The sequence below is a fragment of the Narcine bancroftii genome, chromosome 10, assembly GCF_036971445.1.
Source record: "Narcine bancroftii isolate sNarBan1 chromosome 10, sNarBan1.hap1, whole genome shotgun sequence".
Classification (NCBI taxonomy): domain Eukaryota; kingdom Metazoa; phylum Chordata; class Chondrichthyes; order Torpediniformes; family Narcinidae; genus Narcine; species Narcine bancroftii.
In genome coordinates this window covers 22,384,012-22,407,624 of record NC_091478.1, presented here as the reverse complement: position 1 = coordinate 22,407,624, position 23,613 = coordinate 22,384,012, and the positions used below count along the sequence as shown (strand labels likewise).

Below are 23,613 nucleotides of genomic sequence, written 5' to 3'. Positions count from 1 at the left end.
CTTTGAGTCAATTCAACTTTCTTTCCATTCTTTCCATGTTTCCCATTCTTCCCATTCCCATTAACATTTACCCTCCTTTTAGGCGACGATAATGGAGACTGTCCACTTCCTCACAAATCTGGCAACGAATTAGCAAAAATTAATGCATCATAGTCGTTTTCAAAAAATTGAGATTGAAAATTCCCATAAAAAACTTTCAATACAGCCGGGTAACGAAAAGCAAATTTATAACTCTTTCACCACAATACTTCTTTAACTAAATTAAATTCTCAGTGCCTTCTAATAATTTTTTGACTCAAATCAGCATTAAAAAAATGCTGTTATTTTGAACCATCATTGGAGTTTGATTTTGCCACGCCTTCTGCTCCGCAATTTGTAGTATAATTTCTCTATCCTGATATTTCAAACAACGAATCAAAACTGCTTGCAGTGGTTGACCTGGATATGCTTTTTTACTCAATGCTCTATGTGCCCGGTCTAGCTCCAGACCATCTGGAAAAAATTCATTGCCCAGTACCTCAGGGATCCATTTCTTAAAAATCTTTACCGGATCTGAACCTTCCATATCTTCTGGGAGACCTACAATTTTTACGTTATTTCTTCGACCTTGATTCGCTAATGAATCAATCTTCTTCAATAATTCCTTCTTCTGAATCCCCCAGTCCACAAAAGAATCCTCCACTTTTTCCATTTTTTCGCTATTACGATCCACTTGATTTTTACATTCAAAAAAAGCTTCTTCAATTTAAATTTTTTTTTCCTGTACAGTATCCACTGTTTTTATACATCTACTAACATCACTTTTAACTACAGTCATATCTTTCTTTATAGAGGTCATCTCTTCACACATATTATTCATTTTAGTTTTCACTTCCATAAATCCTTGGTTTATCTGAGTAGACAACTGCATTGACATGTTTTCCAGTTGATGAGAAATCCCTTCCAATATTGTAAACACAGAATCCAGTACAGGTTCCATCACTTCCCCTTAAGGCCTACCTTCTCTGGTCCCAGTCCCCATATATTCTTCCTGTGTTGATTCCAATAATGCTGTGCTTTCTTTCTCTTCTGATACAGTGGTTTCTCTTCCCGTGTGGCTGCGGGTCTGGATACCCATTGACAGTGTGCCGACCTCGTCAGCCCACCATCTTTCGGGTTCCCCCACAGTTCACACCTTTTCTAATAGTTCTCGGATTCGCGACGCACCATGTATGCCTAGAAGAGTCACTGACCGCGCAGGTGCATCTTCCGACGCTACACTGCATGCCCCTAGACTACCAGGCACGACTGTGGGCTCGCGAGTCTGTCCCTGCTCGGCCGATCTTCCCGCGCGCCAGTGCCGGCCAAGCTCGTCAGAGAACCGGCTCCATCTTGCGGATGCGCGATCAGCGCTGGCGTAATACTCAGCCGAGCAGGTGTCCTTTGAGGCTTGGGAACTCCAGTCGACGACTCCGTGGCTTCAGCTTGGTAGGTAGGCCTCAATTCTTCAACACTTTTATAAGGTAATTTATTTTGTAACTGAGACTTTGATTTCTTCACATTTGTAGCCATTGCAATCCTCCACTATTCCAAAGTCTGCAAATACTATTTTTAACCACTTTTACAGGTTTTAAAATCAGGTATTTATAAGTCTAACTGGGGAAAGGTGGAACCACACATCTTCCCTCTACGCCATCTTGCCACACCCCCCAACCTGTGCAATTTTAATAAGCTTAAAGGAGAGGGAGGTGCTGAACCTTACTGAAGAACAGTGTACGGGTGCGCTGAAATTCTTACTTGCTGCAGCCACACAGGTAGGTAAGATGCACCAACTGCAGTAGTAAAATTTAAATAACCACAAATGCCAAGAGAGAAAAAGAGATAATAAATAGAAAAGAAAAACAGAAATTCGGGAGGAACTCAGCAGGTCTTGGAGCATCCATGGGACGATATATCCTTGAAATGGAAGGGCTCAAACTCGAAATGTCAGCAATATATCTCCACCTCCCATGGACGCTGCGAGACCGGCTGTGTTCCTGCAGCATTTCTGTGTTTTTACTACAATTACAGTGACTGCAGACTTTTTGTGTTTCATTAGATTTTTAAAAAATGTTCACAGTTGTAGTTAATGCATGAAAAAAGTGATGTTTCATTGATGCAGACACATCTTTTGGTGGTCCTTGGGGACATTTATGGTTAGGCTCGTATGGGGAGGTTCAACAGCCTGATGGCCATTGGATTAAAAAAAAGTACTGTTCTTGAATCTGAAGATCAGGCTTCTGGACCTTCTGCCTGAAGCGAGAAGCAGTAAGAGATTGTGACCAGGGTGATGGGGCTGCCCTCTTAAAGCATCGGGTGGGAGGTCGGTGCCCATGTTGGACTTGGCTAGGTTTGCCACTTTCTGCAGCCTTTTTTGTTCTTCAGCATTTGGGCTTCCAAACCAGGCCATGATGTAACGACACAGTACATAGAAATATTGGATGTAAGAAAATGGTCCCTTCCCCTTGACGAGAGCTGCCTGGAAAATGTTCACATGGATTTTTTTAAAAAGAAGTAAATATTTATCACTTCAGCTAAATGCTCCAAATCAATTTCCACTCATAAACCTGTCACTGAGATAAAAGAGCAGAATCTTTCCAGATCTTAATGGCAACCCACGGATAGTGAGAATGCTGAATGACCTAAGGAACTGATGACACTAACCATTCGAGACTCTCATCTTCTTGAAACACCTGCTGGAGAAACTCAGCAGGTCAAACAAGCCCAAAATGTTGGTGAGGTTTCTTCACCTTTGCTACATTTAGACACTGTTTGACCTGCTGAGTTTCTCCAGTATTTGTGTGTTTTTTCATCCTGTGTTTTACCTTCATGAAACACGTTAACACAGATTCAGCGACTCTGGAAAAATAGTTCCGCAAAATCTCTGGCAAACTGCCAGTAATTCCGCCAATTCCTGGGCGTGCAGCATTCCCACAAAGTCTATGGATGTGATCCAAAACTTAGAAGGATGTGCCTGGGAGTGTGCCAGTATTTCTAGGAGGGAGGTGATCTTTTGGGATTCTGCCAGTGTGTCCCTGGGGATCTCTCAATGTGTGTGATTATTTCTAGGAGGTCCCAAGGAGTGTGTCAGTATTTATAATGATGTCTCCTGCAAGCTTGTCAATATTTGAATGCATTTGATTGAGTTTATAGTTGAATGTACCCCTTTCCATCTTTGAGAATGTGCTTTAAAATTTTTTTTGTATTTAATCCTCTTTGCCTTTGACTCTGTGATGAGCCACAATTCAAATGCAATCTACAAATTTGCTGATCATGGCAGAATCACAAGACGGCAATGAGGAAGCGTACACGAGGGGGATAGATCAGCTCATTGAGAGGTGTCACAACAACCTTGCACTCAATGTTAGCAAAATTAAGGAATTGATTGTGGACTTAAGGAGGGAGAAGCCAGGAGAACATGAACCAGTCCTCATCGAGGGGTCAGCAGGGGAGAGTGTAAGGAATCTCAAATTCCTGGATGTCAAGATCTCTGAAGATCTATCCTGGGGCCATCGTGACGATGCAATCATGAAGAAGGCTCGCCAGCGGCTATACTTGGTAAGGAGTTTGAGAAGATCTGGTACTTCATCGAAGACTCTTACAAATTGGTACAGACCTCACACCTATTACCCTCTATATTTTTATATCTATTTGCCTATCTAAGCAACTTTTGAATGTCCCTATTGAACCAGCCCCCTCCACCACCTCCAGCAATGCATTCCAGGCACTCATCACTCTGTACAAAAATAACTTACCTCTGACATCTCCTGCATTCACTTTAAAGAGGTGCACTATGGTATTTGTATCTATCACCCCTGGAAAACGGTGTTGGCTCTCCACCCTATCCGTACCTCGCATAATCATTTTATAATAAATCCAGTACAATGAAGAAAAGGGAATGAAACTAAAAATACAATATCACATCTGTGTAATATATATATATATATACACACACACACACACACACACACACACACACACACACACACATATATATATATAATATATATGAAACTTCAAACAGTACAAACTCGGTCCTCCTCCACTGCACTGGGTGAAGACAGAAAAGACATCAAAATATATATGTATGAAAATAAAACCCCACCTAACCTACTCTGTATTTAAAAAAAAACTAACCAAAAAAAAATCTGAGCAGCTTATCCTGAGGGTTACAAATATCTTGTAGCTTTTGATTCTTACCGTGAATCAAAAAACAAAGGTAAGACTCTATCCCATCTGGAAGAGTGAGTCTATCTAATCACATTAGAAATATTTACATCAAATGAAAATGAGACATAAAATGTCACTGTGTATCTTCAAATTTCACCGATGAATCAAATACATGATATTTAACTTTTTGTCTAAACTTAAACAAGACATAATACGAGAGAACCATTGAAACATTGTTGGAGGTATAGAGTCTTTCTGTTTGAATAAGATGACTCTTCTAGTCAATATTTCACATAATCATTATTATGCTGAGGTTGAGCCACTTAGCAGCAGTCTATAATAAGGCAAATGACTGCAGGGAAGTCCCTCAAGCAATGAGGGGACAGGAAGGGGGTGTAATGACAAGTTGCCACAGTTGTGGCAAGGGTGCTGAATAGAGAACGAATGTAGCAGTGTACATCAATGGGAATGTATAGAGATGACACCAAGGACGTGAAAAGACTTTGAACGGTTTTCTTTTTTGTAAATAATTTATTGCGAATAAAGTCTATTTTTGGAAAAATAATAATGAGGCAAATGCTCGCTTCAGTCTAAGAACACTGAATGAAATTTGAATAGTTTATCACTATCTGGGGTGGGGGGGAAAAATTTCCATGAAAGATTGTAATGTCACAAATTTTCTTTGGCTTGGCTTCGCGGATAAAGATTTATGGAGGGGTAATTTCCATGTCAGCTGCCGGCTCGTTTGTGGCTGACAAGTCCGATGCGGGACAGGCAGACATGGTTGCAGCGGTTGCAGGGGAAAATTGGTCGGTTAGGGTTGGGTGTTGGGTTTTTCCTCCTTTGTCTTTTGTCAGTGAGGTGGGCTCTGCGGTCTTCTTCAAAGGAGGTTGCTGCCTGCTGAACTGTGAGGCGCCAAGATGCACGGTTTGAGGCGATATCAGCCCACTGGCGGTGGTCAATGTGGCAGGCACCAAGAGATTTCTTTAGGCAGTCCTTGTACCGCTTCTTTGGTGCACCTCTGTCTCGGTGGCCAGTGGAGAGTTCGCCATATAACACGATCTTGGGAAGGCAATGGTCCTCCATTCTGGAGACGTGACCTACCCAGCGCAGTTGGATCTTCAGCAGCGTGGATTCGATGCTGTCGGCCTCTGCCATCTCGAGTACTTCGATGTTGGTGATGAAGTCGCTCCAATGAATGTTGAGGATGGAGCGGAGACAACGCTGGTGGAAGCGTTCTAGGAGCAGTAGGTGATGCCGGTAGAGGATATAGAGACAGCAATGCAAGTATCATTCTCCCCTTCTGCATTATTCAGCTTCTTGGAACAGGGAAGAAAATTAGTTGAGATGGAAAACAGCACATCAACAGAGCAGAAGAATAACTGCACACCTTTTTCTAAAAAAAAGAAGCAGTGTTTTCTGATTAAAACTTGTTCCGTAGATTGAGATAATCCTGAAACAAAAGTTGCTAATGGCCTGTTTGCTAAATTCTCATCTAATATTCCCATCTGTGATTTCGGAGGTTATGTTTTTGCAAGCAGTTATTGATGATCTGCCGCGTGAGCCGAGATTTCAACAACTTTTAATAAAGAATGATGTAAGTGAATTTTTCAAAAGGAAACTCATTTGTTTTGCTGACTGTGCAGGGAAAGAAAAAGGCTGCAGGTTGTTGATGGTCTGCAGCTCCCATACAATGATTAGGGCCTCTCCTCTGTGCTCCATATTGCCTCGATAATATTCCTCTCTCTTCCCTCAGTGGCAGGCTTTCCAATAAACCACAGATGGTCTTCAACCAACCTCAGTCATTTATCGAAGTAAAGCGTTTACGGTTTATTGTTTCTTTGAGGCTCTCGATTCCCTTGTGCTGAGACCTTTGTGGCTGTGGGATTTCCATCCTCCACACTGGTTCGCAGTTTGTTATTGAGATGCAGGAACTTGATTCTTGTATGTCTGTTGCCTTCTGCATTGCCTTTATGATTCTGTTGTCTTTCTGTCTGTCTGTCTTCTGCTCCCTCCAAGAGAAATTATTTGCAGTTCACTTAGCTTCTGAGAACACATTTGTCCTGTATTTAGAATGAGTTGGTGATAATTGAAGTCACATATATACTCCTTTACATTAGCATTTGCTTTGCTCTGTTATCAGGTCCTTTCAAGCAGGGTAAACCCCCGTCTGTAAAGGCGGAGGTTCTTCACCCTTACGCCTGCAGACGTACCTTTCTGAATGCGCTGTGGCCGGCTCTGAAGTGCCAATTCCATCCCTTCTCAGAGAAGGATAATCGGTCCCGACAATCCTGGATAAAAGGTTAAGCACCTGTAGTTTATGATTCCACTCCCATCCCAGGAAATAAGCTTGGACTATTCATCTTACTAGCCCCCCTCATGATTTTGTAAACCTTTATAAACCCTTCACCCTCCTATACTCCAAGGATAACATTTCTCGTCTATCAAGTGTCTCCTTATAACTCAGTTAGCATCCATGTGAATCTTTCTGCACCCTTTCCAGCTTAATGACATTCTTCCTCTATCAGGGTGACTGGAACCTGTGCCCTTGCCTCACTCTATCCTCTCTTTTCATCTCCACCCATCATTTTCTCTTTCCTCAATCCTTCTGACTAATTGGCTGACCCTCCGCCATCAGATTCCTCAGTCACAAACTCGATCATTGTTTAAGGACTCTTACTTTTGCACTTCTTTGATTTTTTTTTCTCTCTCCCTGTATTGCACAGTTTGTTTACATGTGTACGTTGACTCCGTTTTTTTTTGCACTGCCAGTAAATGGTAATTCTGCCTGGCCCGCAAGGAAAAGAATCTCGGTTGTGTGATATCATGTACGCACCCTGACAATAAATCTGAAATCAGTGGTCCTCTGTTTCCATCTTTCTGTTGAATTTGATCTGTTTGCCCCTTAGCCTCCCTCCCTCCCAACTCCCTATCCCTCCCTCTTCTCTCTCTCTCCTCTCCCTCTCCCCCTCCCCTTCCCCCTCCTTCTCCCCGACCCCCTCCCTGCATGATTCTCTCTAAGTCTCTATTTCTCATGCTGTTTGCCCTCTTGTCTACCCCTCTCTCCATCTTCTCTTGCTCTAATTCTTTTTAAATCTGCCTGGATAATAGATCAGCACATTTTTTTTGATCTCACTGGTCATTATTCATTGAAGAGCTGATAAACAAAGCTTTTTGTGATGAGTTTCTCACAACAAATGGCGTACTCTATTATTTAAAGACCTCGAACATGAAAACTCAATAACTATACAGTAAAACTCAAATTATCTGATACCTACAGGGATTGATAGATGCCAGATCAGTGAATTTCCCAGTTGCTGTGTGTTGCGTGAATGGAGAACTAACACGAGGCAAGCCAATTTTAATCTGTATTTTTTTACCCATTTATTTCCAGTGATTTGGTTCCAGGTTGCTTGAGGCTGCCAGTTGCTTGAATTCCGGATAATAGGGATTTTACTGTATACTTTTTTCATTGTGTCATTTTAAAGTAGGTGCCTTACATCTGAAAGAATTGTCAAGATGTGATCAGTCTTGAACAATTTATGTAGGAATCCTTCTGTTTTCTTTTCTCCTGCCTCAGGAAAGGACCCATCCCACCGCGATCACACTCTCTTCTCCCCTCTTCCTTCAGGAAAAAGAACTTGAAAACAGGAACCTTCTGATTTGAGGACGGTTTCTTTGGACCCCTCAAAAGGCTTCACCCTGGCACTGTTTAACTGTACTCTTCACTATACTTTTTCCCAGTTGTCAAAGCAAAGGTTCTGGCATTTAGAAACATTACTGAATTATTTGAAAGTGGATTAAATGCATTAATGGACGGGAGGGGTATGGAGGGATATGGTTCGGGTGCAGGTCAGTGGAACTAGGCAAAAAAATAGTTTGGCACAGATTAGAAGGGCTGAAGGACCTGTTTCTGTGCTGTACTGTTCTGTCATCCTCTGGTTCTATTTGATTTCTTTTTGCTATTTTTTGAAAAATTATTTGAAAGCTCTTATGTTAAAACAAAACTGAAATGAACAAAAACAACTAGCTGTCCGCTTTTCTTCCTTCCGCATTGTCCTTCCACAGGATCCAGGGGTCAGTTCCCAAGCGTACATGCTGAGGAGACCTCGGCTCGATCGCGCTCTGCCTCGGCACCCCGTGGAATCCAGTGACTGACCATGCTGTCCATTTCTGTGGGGTAAGCTCGCCTCGGGTGTGGACTTTCTGCATGTGCCAGTGTCTTAGCAAGTCAGAGTGGGCACCTGACTGCACAATGCAGGTGGTGAACCTGGAGCATTAGAAGGGTGATGCAAAGTCATCTGACATGTCTCGTACCATCTGGTGTGTCTGATTGATGCTTTGGCATGTGCAGTGATGGATCAACTTTCCCTTTGATGTTGCTCCCTCTTCGTTCCCACAGAGATTGCATACCAATGAATGAGCAGAGTGAAAAATTGTTTTGGAAGCACGACTGCTTGATGCCCGAGGAAAGGTAGACTCCCATCTCTTCGCCTTATCTCACAACCCCCGACGGCAACAGCATTGAGTGTGTCATGATGCCCAAACCCAGTGGCTGCGGTGGTGGAGTGCACCTCTTCATGGGTTTACTTCTTGGAGTTACCTTGTTCCCTGTGATGCCCACTGTAGAGTTTGACAACATTCCCAGGAGGACCACATGGATAGAAGGTAAAGTGTCACCTTTCTTTGGATTGAGTTCCCAGGGAATTGTGGAGCATTTATGTGTCTGGAATTACACTGAGGCTGGCCCTCAAGGGGGCTTCTGTGTGGCAGACAGCAGAAAGTAGATGTGCAACAGTTAAATTGTATTTGTTTGTACAGTTAAGGCACGAGTGTTCAATATAAGGGCTATATTGTGAGCATTTTCTTCTACATTCATGTTTGGTGATATGGAATGGACACTGTGCTGTCTATAGCTCCTGTTACACTGCCAACCCTCCTAGGAAGTGGGTAAACTTACCGGGCATACTGCAGCTCGGAGCCTTTCCCTCTGCACCGTGATTTACCTGGTTAATCGGCAACCCGGCATTTTTAAAGAGGGTCATTGCGAGAGCAGGTTGTGTTTTCCACCACCAGAAGGCGATTAATGAGTTAACTCGGCCGAGTTCTGATACTCGCCCCCATGTGTCAGAGCCCGGTTGTATTTAACTCACCTTTGCCAGTTTTGGACATTTCATACCTAACGATTATGGGGAACGGACCTGCTAAATTAGCCGGTTAACCCACATGGAATTGGCAGTGTGGAAGGGGCTAATGAGTGACTTACAGGCACCATTCTGGGGCTGTTCTCAGGGGTTACCTACTGAACCTAGAGTTTTTATAACTGGTAAAAATACACAGATATGGTGGAGCAACTCAGCTGGTTTTGCAGCATCCATAGGAGGTAAAGAAATATTCTGATGTTTTGGGCCTGAGCCCTTCTTTGAGGATTAAGCAAAGAACAGGAATGCACAGAGGAAGGGCTCAGGCCTGAAAAGATGGTTAAACATCATTACCTCCCATGGACGCTGTGAGACCGGCTGAGATCCTCCAGCAATTCTGTGTTTTTACTGCAATCACAGCATCTGCAGACATTTGTGTTTCACTCTTTTTGTAATTGGTGTTAGGAAGTTGTTAACTGACCTCAAATGATTTGTTGAAGGATTCCACATCATGTCATGGAGAGAGAGAAAAAAAATCGTAGTTGGTCATCAATTGAACAAAGGTTCATTGTTGTGGGTAATTTTCTTCTGCCTTCTGACCCTATATATTTACATCAGATGAGAATGTTTTGTTTAATTTACCATTGCTGCAGCCTTTTGAGGTAACTGTTTTGAATGAGCCACAGCTTAAAACTAGTGATTGTTCTCCGATGTGGAGACTAGGGGCACTGGTAGGTGTGAGGACCGGGTGTGGAAGGTCAGCAGTTGCCCAGGTTCAGAACCCGGGCTTAAGGGAGGAATCGCTGCCCACTGAGCCAAGCCCCCGGAAGGATGCGCTTGTCTGGCAGAGACAATGATGCTTTGATGCCCCTCCCGGCGAGAAGCAGGTGAATGCGTTGCCAACTCTCCCGTGGGAGAATTGAGCTCATAAATCTTACAGGCCTGAACTCCAGAGTAGCTCTATAACTCTGGGGCAGGAGAAGAGAGAACTAGCGGAAGATTGAAATTAAAGATCCATTCACTAGTGAACCTTCAGGTCATTTGGTTCAACAAATCCATCAGCCACTTTCATCTCCTCCCCCCCCCCCCCATCACAACTTTGTATTATCTTACCCTCTATGTGCATTTATCCATCTTCCCTTCAGTACATGTCATCCCTTTAACCATCCCCTCTGTGGGAGTGAGCTCCACCTTATCTGGATAAAGATATTAAAGGCTGGTTCTGCCACTCAGCCTGCTCCGGATAGTTGGGAGCCACTGAGTCTGAACTACCCCTCACGTACTCTTTGGGACGACTTCTGTACACCTTTCCCCACTGTGTGTCCTCCTCACTTCCCCCAGCGCTAGACATCTTCCAGACAGCTGGACTATGCTACATTGGCCCAATGACTGGGCTTTTCTGGATGTTCGCTCTCTCTCCGAATGTTTACGCTCGCCTAGCCAGGCATCGTTGGCAGCGTTGGAGTTGTGACGCCCGCCATCTTGGGTCAAACACTGCAGGATCTGAAACAGGAGCGGTCCTTCCGTGGCACATTTGTGGTTGCAGGAGCAATTATAGCGAGTTAACGTGCACATTCAGGAAGACTTCAGGGCAAAAGCTGACCGTGCTCTATTACCCATCAACAGTTCCATTGGGGAGAGTGCAGAGAGCTCAAAGTTCCTTAGTATCCTGGACCCACAAACACCTCCTCATTGGTCAGGAAGGCACAGCAGTGCCTCCACTTCCTAAGGAGGCTACTGGCCCCCATCTTAACAACCTTTTACAGGACCACAATTGAGAGTGTCCTGTTTCGCTGCATCATTGTGTGGGACGGTTCGGATCGGAGGTCTATGCAGGGAGGATCACTAAAGCAGCCGAGAGGATCACTGGGTTCTCCCTTTCCTCTCTAGTCGACATTTACTGGGAATGCTAGCTAAAGAGGGCTTAAGGAATTACAGAAGACCCAATCCATCCAGCGCACAGAATCTTCAACCCACTAACCTCAAGAAGGTGCTGCAGGTGCCTCAAAATCAGGACTGCCGGGCTGGGGAATAGTGAGACCGAAGAACCGTGACAATCATCCAAATATTTACATGTATTTTGATTATTTAAGTGAACTTTATGCACTGTGTATTGTGTGTTGTTGTGGGTGGACCCTGGTTTGGAGAGAGGCTGTTTTGTCAGGTTGAATATGTACAACCAGATGATGATAAAGCTGAACTTGAAATAGGCCAGCCATAGGTTTGGCCGACGTGCAACACCCACTGACAGATTTACACCACATCCTCTCATCTTTGGCTGATAGCACAAGCTGTACTTCCACATTCACACTATTTTTTGTTTATTGCACCATGAACCATATCAATAACAATATATACAAGTGTTCATCATTAAAATATAGACAGTGGCATTTCCCTCCCACCCTCTCACACCATAAAGTTTTCCAGAGGAGGTTTGGGTAGAAAGTCATACTACAGTTACTAATTTGATGATACGTTTTTAACATTCAGGAACTTTTACTGCCCAAGTAAAGGGTAATTTGAATTGCTTTTGTTTTATTCCTCCCTGTAGTCAATTAAAAATAAGGCCAGTTTTTTTAACATTGCCAGCGACCCAGGTTCAGATCTGGCCCTGTCTGTAAGGATTTTGTACATTCTCCCATGTGTCTTGCATGGCTTTCCTCCGGGTGCTCTGGTTTCCTCCCACATTCCAAAGATCTGCCTGGTTTGTAGTTTAATTGGTAACATGGGTGTATTATAGCGCCTTTGGAAGACTACACAAAAGAGTCTGGAAAAACAACCAACTGAAAAACCTCACAAAGATAAGCGTATACAGAGCCGTTGTCATACCCACACTCCTGTTCGGCTCCGAATCATGGGTCCTCTACCGGCATCACCTACGGCTCCTAGAACGTTTCCACCAGCGTTGTCTCCGCTCCATCCTCAACATTCATTGGAGCGCCTTCATCCCTAACATCGAAGTACTCGAGATGGCAGAGGCCGACAGCATCGAGTCCACGCTGCTGAAGATCCAGCTGCGCTGAGTGGGTCACGTCTCCAGAATGGAGGACCATTGCCTTCCCAAGATCGTGTTATATGGCGAGCTCTCCACTGGCCACCATGACAGAGGTGCACCAAAGAAGAGGTACAAGGACTGCCTAAAGAAATCTCTTGGTGCCTGCCACATTGACCACCGCCAGTGGGCTGATATCGCCTCAAACCGTGCATCTTGGCGCCTCACAGTTCGGCGGGCAGCAACCTCCTTTGAAGAAGACTGCAGAGCCCACCTCACTGACAAAAGACAAAGGAGGAAAAACCCAACACCCAACCCCAACCGACCAATTTTCCCCTGCAACCGCTGCAACCGTGTCTGCCTGTCCCCCATCGGACTTGTCGGCCACAATCGAGCCTGCAGCTGACGTGGACATTTACCCCCTCCATAAATCTTCGTCCGCGAAGCCAAGCCAAAGGGTGTATTTGGGCAGCACAGCCTCATGGGCGGAAAGGGACTGTCACCGTGCTGTAATTCTGAATTTTAAAAAAATCAATTCCTTGTCTTTCCTGTTCTTTTATTCTGTGGTTTTCACTGGCTGGAAGGATTCAGGAAGGGTGGGGAGGGAATGGACAGTGGTAAGGGAGGGGATAAGGGAGTGGTAGGGGAGGGGATAGGGGAGTGGTAAGGGAGGTGATGGGGATGGGCAATTGGTGGGGAGGGGAAGGGGCAGAACCAGAGAGCACTACAGCACAAAAACAGGCTCTTTGGCTCATCTAGTCCATGCCCAACTATTATTCTGCCTAGTTCCATTGGCCTGCACCTATACCATAACCCTTCATAGCCCTCCCATCCATGTACCTATCTTTCTTTAATGTTAAAATTGAGCCTGCATTCACCACCTAAGCTGGTAGCTTGTTCCACACTCCCTCTACTCTCCCCATGAAGTTCCCCCTCATGTTCCCTTTAATCATTCCACTTTTCACCTTTAACATGTCTTCTAGTTCTTGTCTCACCCGACCTCTGTGGGAAAAGCCAGCTTGCATTCTCTCTCTTTATACCCCTCACAATTTTGTATACCTCTATCAAATCTCCACTCATTCTCCGATGCTTCAGGGAATAAAGTTCAAACCTGTTTAACCTTTCCCTGTAACTCAGCTCCTCAACTCCCAGCCCAGAAGGTACAGCAACCTGAAGTCTGACACCCCTAGATTCAAGAATAATTTTCTTTCCAATACTTATCAGGTTCTTGAACCTTCGGTATGAACTACCCTCACCTTTACACCACTTCAAGTCCAACAAAAAGTTAAACAAGAAAATCTGCAGATGCTGGGGTTGAGTGCAATGATAAACATGCTGGAGAAACTCAGCAGGTCACATAGGAAGAAAAGGGTAACCAACGTTTCAGGCCTGGGCCCATCGTCATACCTTGGAGAATGATGTTGAAGAATGACATGGAGGGTAAGGGTTGGACTTTTTCAGGATCAGTGATTCCAATCTGAGGTGAGGCCACATCAAGGCTCCATCAACTCAAAGGCTTTCACCGCGCCAAAGCACTGATAACATGGACTACTGCTGAATTTCACATAAAGTTCTGGAGGAACTCAGCGGTTCAGGCAGTATCTGTGGAAGGCAATGAGCAGTCAGTGACCCAAAAAGCCGACAGTAGACGCCAAGGATGCTGCCTGAACCATTCTCCGGCACTTTGTGCATTGCTCCAGTATTCCAGCATCCTGGTCTCCCTGGTTTGCTGTTGACTTTATTGCATTTGCCTGTCATCAACTGATTTACAAGTCACGTCCTGTCTATTCTTGTGATTATGCGGTACAGAGAAGCATGCAATTGTGTGTATTGTTCAGCAGTAATTATGTACGTTAAAGGAAACAACGAAATGATTACTTCAATCACCGTATCTGCAAACTTCCACGTTTTATTCCATTCTGCTGCAAAGACCTGTAAAATCTCTTCAAGGGATGCCTACTGCGAAGAAGTTCTCCGCTCACTGAAGGGATTTCGGGAGGAATCTTTCTCACTGCTTTCAAGCTCTGTAACCACCCAGACACAACCTCTTGCCTGTGGGTCGGTGCTCCTCCCCCTGCCCCTCCCCTCCTCATCCACCATTTTGTTCGGGTGCCTGCCTACATTTTGCTCATATCTCAATGAAGGGCTCAAGCCTGAAATGTTGATTATGTATCTTTTACTATTCAAGGTACGCTATATGACCTGCTGAGTTTCTCCAGCGTTGTGTTTTTACTTCAATCACTAGGTCTACATGTTTTTGTACTTTACACCATATTATTCCTCCTATTTTGGATAAGTAATATTCTTCTGAAGTCACAGCCTCTCTGGCTATAAGGGACGCCGGGCAATTTCTGCCAATGGCGAATCTTTGTCTGCTTCGCAGTAGACTATATGCAATTATGTGTGATATTACATCTGTTTTATCACATGACTATAAAAGAATCCTGAACCTCCAATCACACACACCGGGCAGACACACCGGGCAGTCTGCAGGAAATCCTGCAGACTTAGGCTTCACAAGAGGCAGAATTTCGAGACAATTCAAGAAATTCTCCACAATGGATGAGGCTAGGACCATTTTTGTATATAGAACCATGCAACACTACTGCCGATGCTGGAATCTAAAGCCAAATGCAATCTGCTGGGGAAACCCAGCAGGCCGTGGAAACGTCGATCATTCTTTTCCTCTGGCTGACGCTGCTCGACCTGCTGAATTCCTTCAACAGATGGTGTTTAGCCCATTGACATGTAACTTTGACTACGTTGAAGCTCATGTTCTTGCTCCACACCAGCACTCCCTGTACCTCTTCACCTAACTCCTCCCCAAGTTTCAATGCACACTTCGTTCCCATTTTTGCTGACTTCCTCTCGTATGCATCTGTGCTAGTCACCTCAACCCCAAATGCTGACAAACACCTCACCACTTCCTTGATAAAGAAACTCCCTCTGAATAGCTTTTTCCTGGTCCTTGCCCGCATCTGCCCTCGGTATAAATGATTTCTCTATGTCAACTTAAACCCTTTCAAATTCATGATGGTCTGTCTCATTGAGATGCAAAACCTTGTCAGTTTATAACTTTGCATGTGAGGTCAGGCCTGCAGCGGTAATGGTGAGGATAAAGTCACTGCTGTCCCAATAAGCTTGGCTCACAAATGGGAACTTGGTAGCTTTTCCTGGTCTGAGTGTTAGGTGGTTGAGACCTACAACAATGTGGCTGACTCTTAATTCCCTTCGGGGAACAGAGGGTGGGGGAAAATCAATTAAATTTAATTGTCAACTATATCCTAATGTCATGTACATGAGAAGAGATCAGGTCTCAGACATCCCTTTTCCAGGGGATGGAACCCTCACCTCTGGAAATCCTGCAGACTTAGGCTTCACAAGAGGCAGAATTTCGAGACAATTCAAGAAATTCTCCACAATGGATGAGGCTAGGACCATTTTTGTATATAGAACCATGCAACACTACTGCACAGAAACAGGCCCTTTGACCCTTCTAGACTGTGGTGAACTATTATTCTGCCCAGTTCCTCTGACCTGCACCTGGACCACATCCCCCCATCCATGTACCTGTCCAAATTTTCCTCGTGTCAAAATTGAGCCTGCATCTACCACTTCATCTGGCAACTCATTCCACACTCCTACCACTCTCCATGAAGAAGTTCCCCCTAATATTCACTTTCAAACTTTCCCTTTCACCCTAATCCCATATTCTCTGGCTTGTACCTCACCTAACCTTAGTGGTAAAAAGCCGGCTTGCATTTGCTCATCTTTCCCATCATAATTTTATATACCTCTATCAAATCTCCCCTCACTCTTCTGCATACCAGGGAATAAAGTCCGAGTCTGTTTAGTCTTTCCCCATAACTCAGATCTTTGTGTCCTGTAAAGCTCCTCAGCACTCTTTGAATCTTATTTATAGATTGAAGTGGAAGGGTGGAGAAAGGAGGAGGTAAACCTGTGATTGTATTGAACGGTGAAGCAGTTGGGATGTGGCCTCCATCTGTCCCACTCAACAAATTTTCCGAAACAGGCTTAACTTGGAAATGTCATTGAACTCACAACGAGGTGCTGGAGGAACTCAGCAGGTGAGGAGGTACCCATGGGGCGAAATGATCAGTCAGCATTTTGGGTCAGGATCCTCTAACAGGAACAGCGGGGAGGAGACGTTTCAACTATATCAAGGGATGGAAGAAGTATGAGAGGGGCTAAGTGGTAATAGGTCATTTAATAGAAGGTGGGAGAGGTGGAGAGAGGGGTAGAGGGAGAGATCACTGGAAGGGGGAAAGGTTCGAGAAGAAACCAAGAATGGGAGTACAGTAAAACCCCTGGTATCCAGCACCTAAGGGGATTGGTAGGTGCTGGATAAGTGTATATTCAGGTTGCTTGAGACGCCGATTGGCGCTGAGATTGCACAATGGGAGGAATAATCTTACAAGGCGAAAGAAGCAAAGGAAAAGTGCAGGCAAGTTCCAAGTTCATTATCATCTACCTGTGCATTTACACATCCACATGCAATCAACTAATATGTAATTTAAAATATGTACACATAAGCATCTAGAGATAATTGACTTGGTTACTTTCAATCAGTCTTACAGCCTGTGGGAAGAAGCTATTCCCCAGCCTGACAGTCCAGATTTAGATGCTCTTGTACCTCCTTCATGATGGTATTGGGTCAAAGATACTATGTGCTGGATGGGAAGGGTCCTCAATAATTAATTGAGCCCTGTTTAAGTTTCGCTCCTGGTGAATCTTGTCAACAGACCTCGGTGATTTTCTCGGTAGTTTGGACGATCCTCTGTATAGACTTCTTCTTTGCAACTCCTGTCCCACACAATGATGCAACCAGACAGGACACTCAAATATGCTCCTGTAAAGTGTGGTCAAGATGAGGGCCGCTAGCCTTTCCCTCCTCAACCTTCTTAGGAAGTGTAGGCGCTGCTGTGCCCGCCTTCCCGACCAATGAGGAGGTGTTGTGATTCCATGATAGCTCGTCCGTTATATTTCTTTCTTTGGCTTGGCTTCGCGGATGAAGATTTATGGAGGGCTATGTCCACGTCTGCTGCAGGCTCGTTGGTGGCCGACAAGTCCGATGCGGGACAGGCAGGCACGATTGCAGCGGTTGCAAGGGAAAATTGGTTGGTTGGGGTTGGGTGTTGGGTTTTTCCTCCTTTGTCTTTTGTCAATGAGGTGGGCTCTGCGGTCTTCTTCAAAGGAGTTTGCTGCCCGCCGAACTGTGAGGCGCCAAGATGCACGGTTGGAGGCAATATCAGCCCACTGGCGGTGGTCAATGTGGCAGGCACCAAGAGATTTCTTTAGGCAGTCCTTGTACCTCTTCTTTGGTGCACCTCTGTCTCGGTGGCCAGTGGAGAGCTCGCCATAGAACACGATCTTGGGAAGGCGATGGTCCTCCATTCTGGAGACGTGACCCACCCAGGGCAGTTGGGTCTTCAGCAGCATGGATTCGATGCTTGTGGACTCTGCCAGCTCGAGTACTTCGATGTTGGTGATGAAGTCATTCCAATGAATGTTGAGGATGGAGTGGAGACAGCGCTGATGGAAGCGTTCTAGGAGCCGTAGGTGATGCCGGTAGAGGACCCATGATTCGGAGCCGAACAGGAGCGTGGGTATGACAACGGCTCTGTACACGCTGATCTTTGTGTGTTTCTTCAGGTGGTTGTTTTTCCAGATTCTTTTGTGTAGTCTTCCAAAGGCGCTATTTGCCTTGGCGAGTCTGTTATCTATCTCTTTGTCGATCCTTGCATCAGATGAAATGGTGCAGCCGAGGTAGGTAAACTGGTTGACCGTTTTGAGTTCAGTGTGCCCGATGGAGATGTGGGGGGGTGCTGGTGGTCAAGGCGGGGAGCTGGCTGATGGAGGACCTCAGTTTTCTTCAGGCTGACTTCCAGGCCAAACATTTTGGCAGTTTCCGCAAAACAGGACGTCATGCTCTGAATGGGCAACTAAAGCGGCATCATCTTCAAAGAGTAATTCACGGACAAGTTGCTCTTGTGTCTTGGTGTGAACTTGCAGGTGCCTCAGATTGAAGAGACTGCTATCTGTGCGGTACCGGATGTAAACACCGTCTTCATTGTTGAGGTCTTTCATGGCTTGTTTCAGCATCATGCTGGAGAAGATAGTAAAGAGGGTTGGTGCGAGGACGCAGCCTTGCTTCACACCGTTGTCAATGGAGAAGGGTTCGGAGAGCTCATTGCTGTATCTGACCCGACCTTGTTGGTTTTCGTGCAGTTGGATAACCATGCTGAGGAACTTGGGGGGGAATCCGAGGCACTCTAGTATTTGCCAAAGCCCTTTCCTGCTCACGGTGTTAAAGGCTTTGGTGAGATCAACAAAGGTGATGTAGTGTCCTTTATTTTGTTCTCTGCACTTTTCTTGGAGCTGTCTGAGGGCAAAGACCATGTCAGTAGTTCCTCTGTTTGCGCGAAAGCCACACTGTGATTCTGGGAGGACATTTTCGGCGACACTAGGTATTAGTCTATTAAGGAGAATCCTAGCGAAGATTTTGCCTGCAATGGAGAGCAGCGTGATTCCCCTGTAGTTTGAGCAGTCTGATTTCTCGCCTTTGTTTTTGTACAGGGTGATATGCACACCAAGGAACTGTACGGTCTCCACGAGGGAACCATTGATGAGTGGTAGAGAATAGTTGACCTTCGTCCTCGAGAAGTCCATGTTGAGACTCAGATTGTCGCTCTCACACATCATTTTACGAGCCGGCCTCCTCTCTGAAAGTTGTCATAGTTGTCGACGAGGCCAATTGTTGTTGTATGTTAAAGATTACCAACAGGAGCAGCTGCCTTGGTCTGGAACTCAGAGTGGAACATGGGAAGGCTGTGAGGTGGCATTTCTGCAGTGACTTCTGAACAAGATTTTCCTGGCACGTCATCAAACACCACCAAAAAATAGAATGGAAATCAACAGCATTGTTACCTTGTTTTAGCTCTCCTTTCAAGCAGTTCGAATTGTACTGGTTTTGTTTGGGGGATTTAATTCTCACATTGGAGATTCCATTATCATTCATCTTGAGAAATGCAGGTTATTGCTTTTTAAAAAATTTTCCATCCCTTCTTTGCAGATGAGGAGGGATAGTCATTGAGTTCGGTTGGTGTCGGTCAGAGAACCACAGAGCCCTGAAGTAGGCCCTTCAGCGCATCTAGCCTGCACTGACCATCAGCCTCCCACCTTACATTATCCCTGCTCTTATCCCATTTTATTCTCCCCACATTTCTACCACTCACCTCCACGACAGAGACAATTTGGAGTGGCCAATTATCCTAGCATCCCACACGTCCTTGGGATGGAGGGGAAAATGGGAGAATTCGGAGATTGAAAATCATCTGCTCATTTGTGCAAGCCATCTCCATTGATGCTCCTCAAGCATTCCTGCCCATTGTCTTTACCCAGGCCCACAGCTGTCAGAAAACTGCCACTTGGTTCTCCCTTTGTGATTAATTCACCCATTTCAGCTTGTCTTTGCATTACCCACCCCACCAAGGCTTGATTGTTCCTGGATGGCCCGCATTCACTTCCAGTTAAATTCAAGGATGATCAAGGTTAGAACATAAGAACACATGAATATTAGAAATCCGAACAGGAATTAGTCATCTGTCCCGTCGAGCCTGCTCTGCCATTCATGGCTGATCTGAGGATAGGCTCATCCCCACCTACCTGCCTTTTCCCCTACTATGTTCCTATGTCAAAATCTAGCCAACTTTGTCTTAAATATATTTACTGAGGTCGCCTCCACATCTTCAATGGGAAGCAGTTCCTCCTCATCTCCATCCTAAATCTACTACCCTGGATCTAAAGGCTATGTCCCTTAGTTCTCGTCTCCCCCTCTATCTCATCTGTGCCTCTCATAATTTTATATGTTTCTATAAGATCCCCTCTCAGTCTTCTAAATTCCAGCGAGTAAAGTCCCGGACGGCTCAATCTCTCCTCATAGGCCAACCCTTTCATCCCTGGTCAACCTCCTCTGCACTGCCTCCTAAACCAGTACAGGTACATCCTTCTTGAAGTAATGAGACCAGAACTGCATGCAGTGCTCCAGATGCAGCCTCGTCGGTACCTCGTACAGTTGCAGCATAACCTTCCTGCTCCTAAATTCATTCCCTCTAGTAATGGGCAACGCTCCATTTGCCTTCTAGATACCCTGCTGCACCTGCCAGCCCTACTTGTGCCCATCTGGAACCACCTCCCCATTATTGCGCACCTCACCTGCTTCCACCAATTGCCTACCAGCTCCTGCCTGATATAGGGACTCGACCCAAAATGTTGACCACCCTTTGTCTCCACGGATGCCGCCTGACTTGCTGTGCTCCTCCAGTGCCTGCAGTCTCTCGCGTCATCTGAAACTCTGCTGCCCATTGTTAGATGGGCACCAGGTCCTGGTCGCCCAGTGGCCCTGGGCTCGCTGGCCAACATGGCCTGCCACACTTCCTATGCCTCGTCCTTGTTCTCAAGGTCAAAAGCTGCCCTGTGTGTTTCTCCTGCATTCTTGTGCTGTGTCATAATTTGACTCCCACCTTCAACTATTTACCTGGCGAATTTTATTTAAAAAAACACAAGGACTCTGTCAGGTACACTCAGTGCTGTTAATCCTACAAATGTGGCTGGATATATATCGACAGCTCATAACATGCACACCTGTCAAGGCACAGGTCAGGGACAGAAACAGAATTGTCTGGAAAAGAGTGCATCTTAGATAATCCTGGTGAATGGTCAACTCTGGCGGACAGTTAATGGGTGTTTTGGTGCTGCTGTGATCCTGTTCCGGGACCAGCCTTGATCATGTTTTACTATGTAGAGACAAGTAAACAGGGAGGCTCTGTGATGAGGGAGGTAGGTCTGCCTGTGACTGTGTGTAAATACGACAAGTGACGTATTCCAGAAGGATTAAACAGGAATGTGGTCTGTTGATGGATAACAGCAATGAGCTGGTTCTTGAGGGCATTAGTACACTGCTGTGGGAGGTTCATGAGCTCATTTCAGTTACATCCCGACTTCCTTCTGAATGTCTTTGGAACATGGGAGGAAACCAGAGCACCTGGGGAAAGTCACACATAAACTCCTCGCAGGCAGTGGTGGATTTGAACCTGGGTTTCTGGCTCTATAATAGCACGGCACTAACCAGCTATGCGACCCGATTTGGTGTGGCTGATTCCTATTAGGTTCCTTGGCAACCGCAGAATGCAGTTTGCCTAACGTGACAGCAATGTGACAGTCATGAATTGAAGTGATAGTTGGAGGATCATCTGCCCCAATATCTTACAGGAGGCTCGGTGCCTGTTTTTCTTTGCATTGGGACTCTCTGCTTTGTTAAATATAGTACAGGTACTCACCTACTTAAGACTGTGGGATTGGTCGTATCTTGAAATAGACATAAGTCGGAATTTTGCCCGTGCGTATGCAGTGCTGAAGACTTAAAGCAAACTTTTTAATCAAATTTTTTTTTCATTGTAGATTTGAAGATAACAGCTTAAAGCTTACTGAATTTGTCGATCAACTTGATGAATTTTTCCTCATTCTGGTCCACGCTTACCTTGTTATTTGGCATTCCAGGGTCCATAGGCTGGGTGTGGCCATCTTGATTCCACATGTGCACGCGGAATCAAGATGGCTGCTCCCATCCCCGGGATGCCGACTAACAAGGTAAGTACACACATTTAGGCTTTTACATGCCCTGTATCCCTGTTATACTTTGTCAAATACAACATAATCTGTGTAAATTTTATATTTTACTTTATATATTTTTAAAAAAATTCAGTCGTGTGTGCGGATGGACGTAAATCATGTAGGTCGCAAATTGGAGAATATCTGTATGGAGGTATAAGTTTGTACTGATGGTGTGAGATCAACACACTGTTTGTAATGAGGGTGAGAGATCAACACACCATTCAGAGAGATGGCGAGATATCCCTCCATAGCTCTCCTGATGTTCCAGGAACTGACTGAAGCAGATCTGCCTTCTTGTACATGGCTTGGTCTCATTCCCTGGTGAAACGGTTTGCAGTGTGAACGCTCTTCTATGAAGAAGAGAGATCAAATGATGGAAATGTGTGAAAAAGGCACTGTTTGCTACCACTGCACAGTCCTTGATCGTAGGCCAATCGCATTATTCAAAGAAGGGCTTTAGCCTTAACCCCTGGACGATATTGAAATCCATTAATTGTAGCTTGTGCAGAGTCTGCTTGGATTCTCAGTTAACCATTTTGTCCAGGGGCTTCAATGTGCTGTTTGTTGTCTTCGCTGCTATTGTTCTGTCAATCCTGATAATCCAAGTTCTGCTGATGTGTAGCTGAGCCTGATGTCAAAGTTGCACTGTCGCATGTGGTGTTTGCATCTCTCTTCCCCCTCTCTCTCTCACACTCATTTTCTCTCTCTCAGTAATTCTGTTTTTCTCACTCATTCTCTAACTCACTCTTACTCCCTCTCACCTCTCAATCTCCCTCATTCACTCATTCTCTCTCTCTCTCATCAATCTCTCTCACGACACTTTTTTTAAACTGCTGTACTAAGTGTGGATTGACCTGCTGGACTGCTCATGAAGCAAAATTTCTCACTGTACCTTGCTACTTGTGACAGTAAAGGTGAGCTTCAACTTGAGGAGAAGGGAACTGGTGTCATAGTCAGCTGCACTGTTTCCTCACTATCAGACCTCCTTTCATTGGCGCTGAATTCCAGGCTCCTGTCAAGGGAAGAGATTACCTGGCCCCTCCTGCTGCAGAACCTGCAGTCCCGACACTGGCCTGTCAGTGACCTTAGAACCCAAAGTATCAGAGTGGAAGCAAGTCATCTGTGATCCTGAAGAATGGCCCAAGAAGGAGACTTTCTCTATGATACCACACTCTGACTGCCCCTTGGTTACAGGGGATCACCTGCTGAGTTTGGCCATAAGCTGGAAAGTACACAAGATCTGTCAATATGATATGCACACCTACATGTGGTGAAATGCATCAAAAGCACACATGACTGAGAAGAAAGAACAATATCTAAAAGTTGGAGAGAGAGAGGAATCTAGTTCTGCCATTTATACAAACTTGTACATATGTGGGATTTTAGAAATTAGTAAGGGAGCTCGCTTGTATGTAGGGGTGTCCATAACATGGATATTTGTTACATGAGGATGGCCCGTATACTGATTGCAATTGAAATTCAGATGGTGTTCAAGTTGATTGGCTGTTGAGTAAATAGAATCTTAGAGTCACACAGTGTGGAAACAGATCCTTCAGCCCAAAATGCCGACCAAATTGCCCCTCCCACTCTAGTCCCCTT

General features: G+C 45.1%; 1 protein-coding gene across 11 annotated transcripts in view; it reads left to right on the top strand.

Moving 5' to 3' along the window:
- The window catches only part of LOC138744272 (semaphorin-4G-like), a 151,868-nt gene that overhangs the window by 23,292 nt on the left and 104,963 nt on the right, over window positions 1-23,613 (top strand). For 5 of the 11 annotated variants that reach the window (XR_011345419.1, XR_011345420.1, XR_011345418.1 and 2 more), the window contains exon 3: window positions 1,078-1,471. Coding sequence is in view for 8 of the 11 variants with exons in the window: in XM_069900119.1 (XP_069756220.1) it covers window positions 1,264-1,471 (208 nt within the window). In the remaining 3 variants the exon portion in view is untranslated. Of the gene's footprint in view, window positions 1-1,077; window positions 1,472-6,331; window positions 6,491-8,256; window positions 8,369-8,590; window positions 8,857-23,613 lie in introns of those variants that run through there. The other 6 variants (XM_069900113.1, XM_069900115.1, XM_069900114.1 and 3 more) reach the window with 4 other exon arrangements.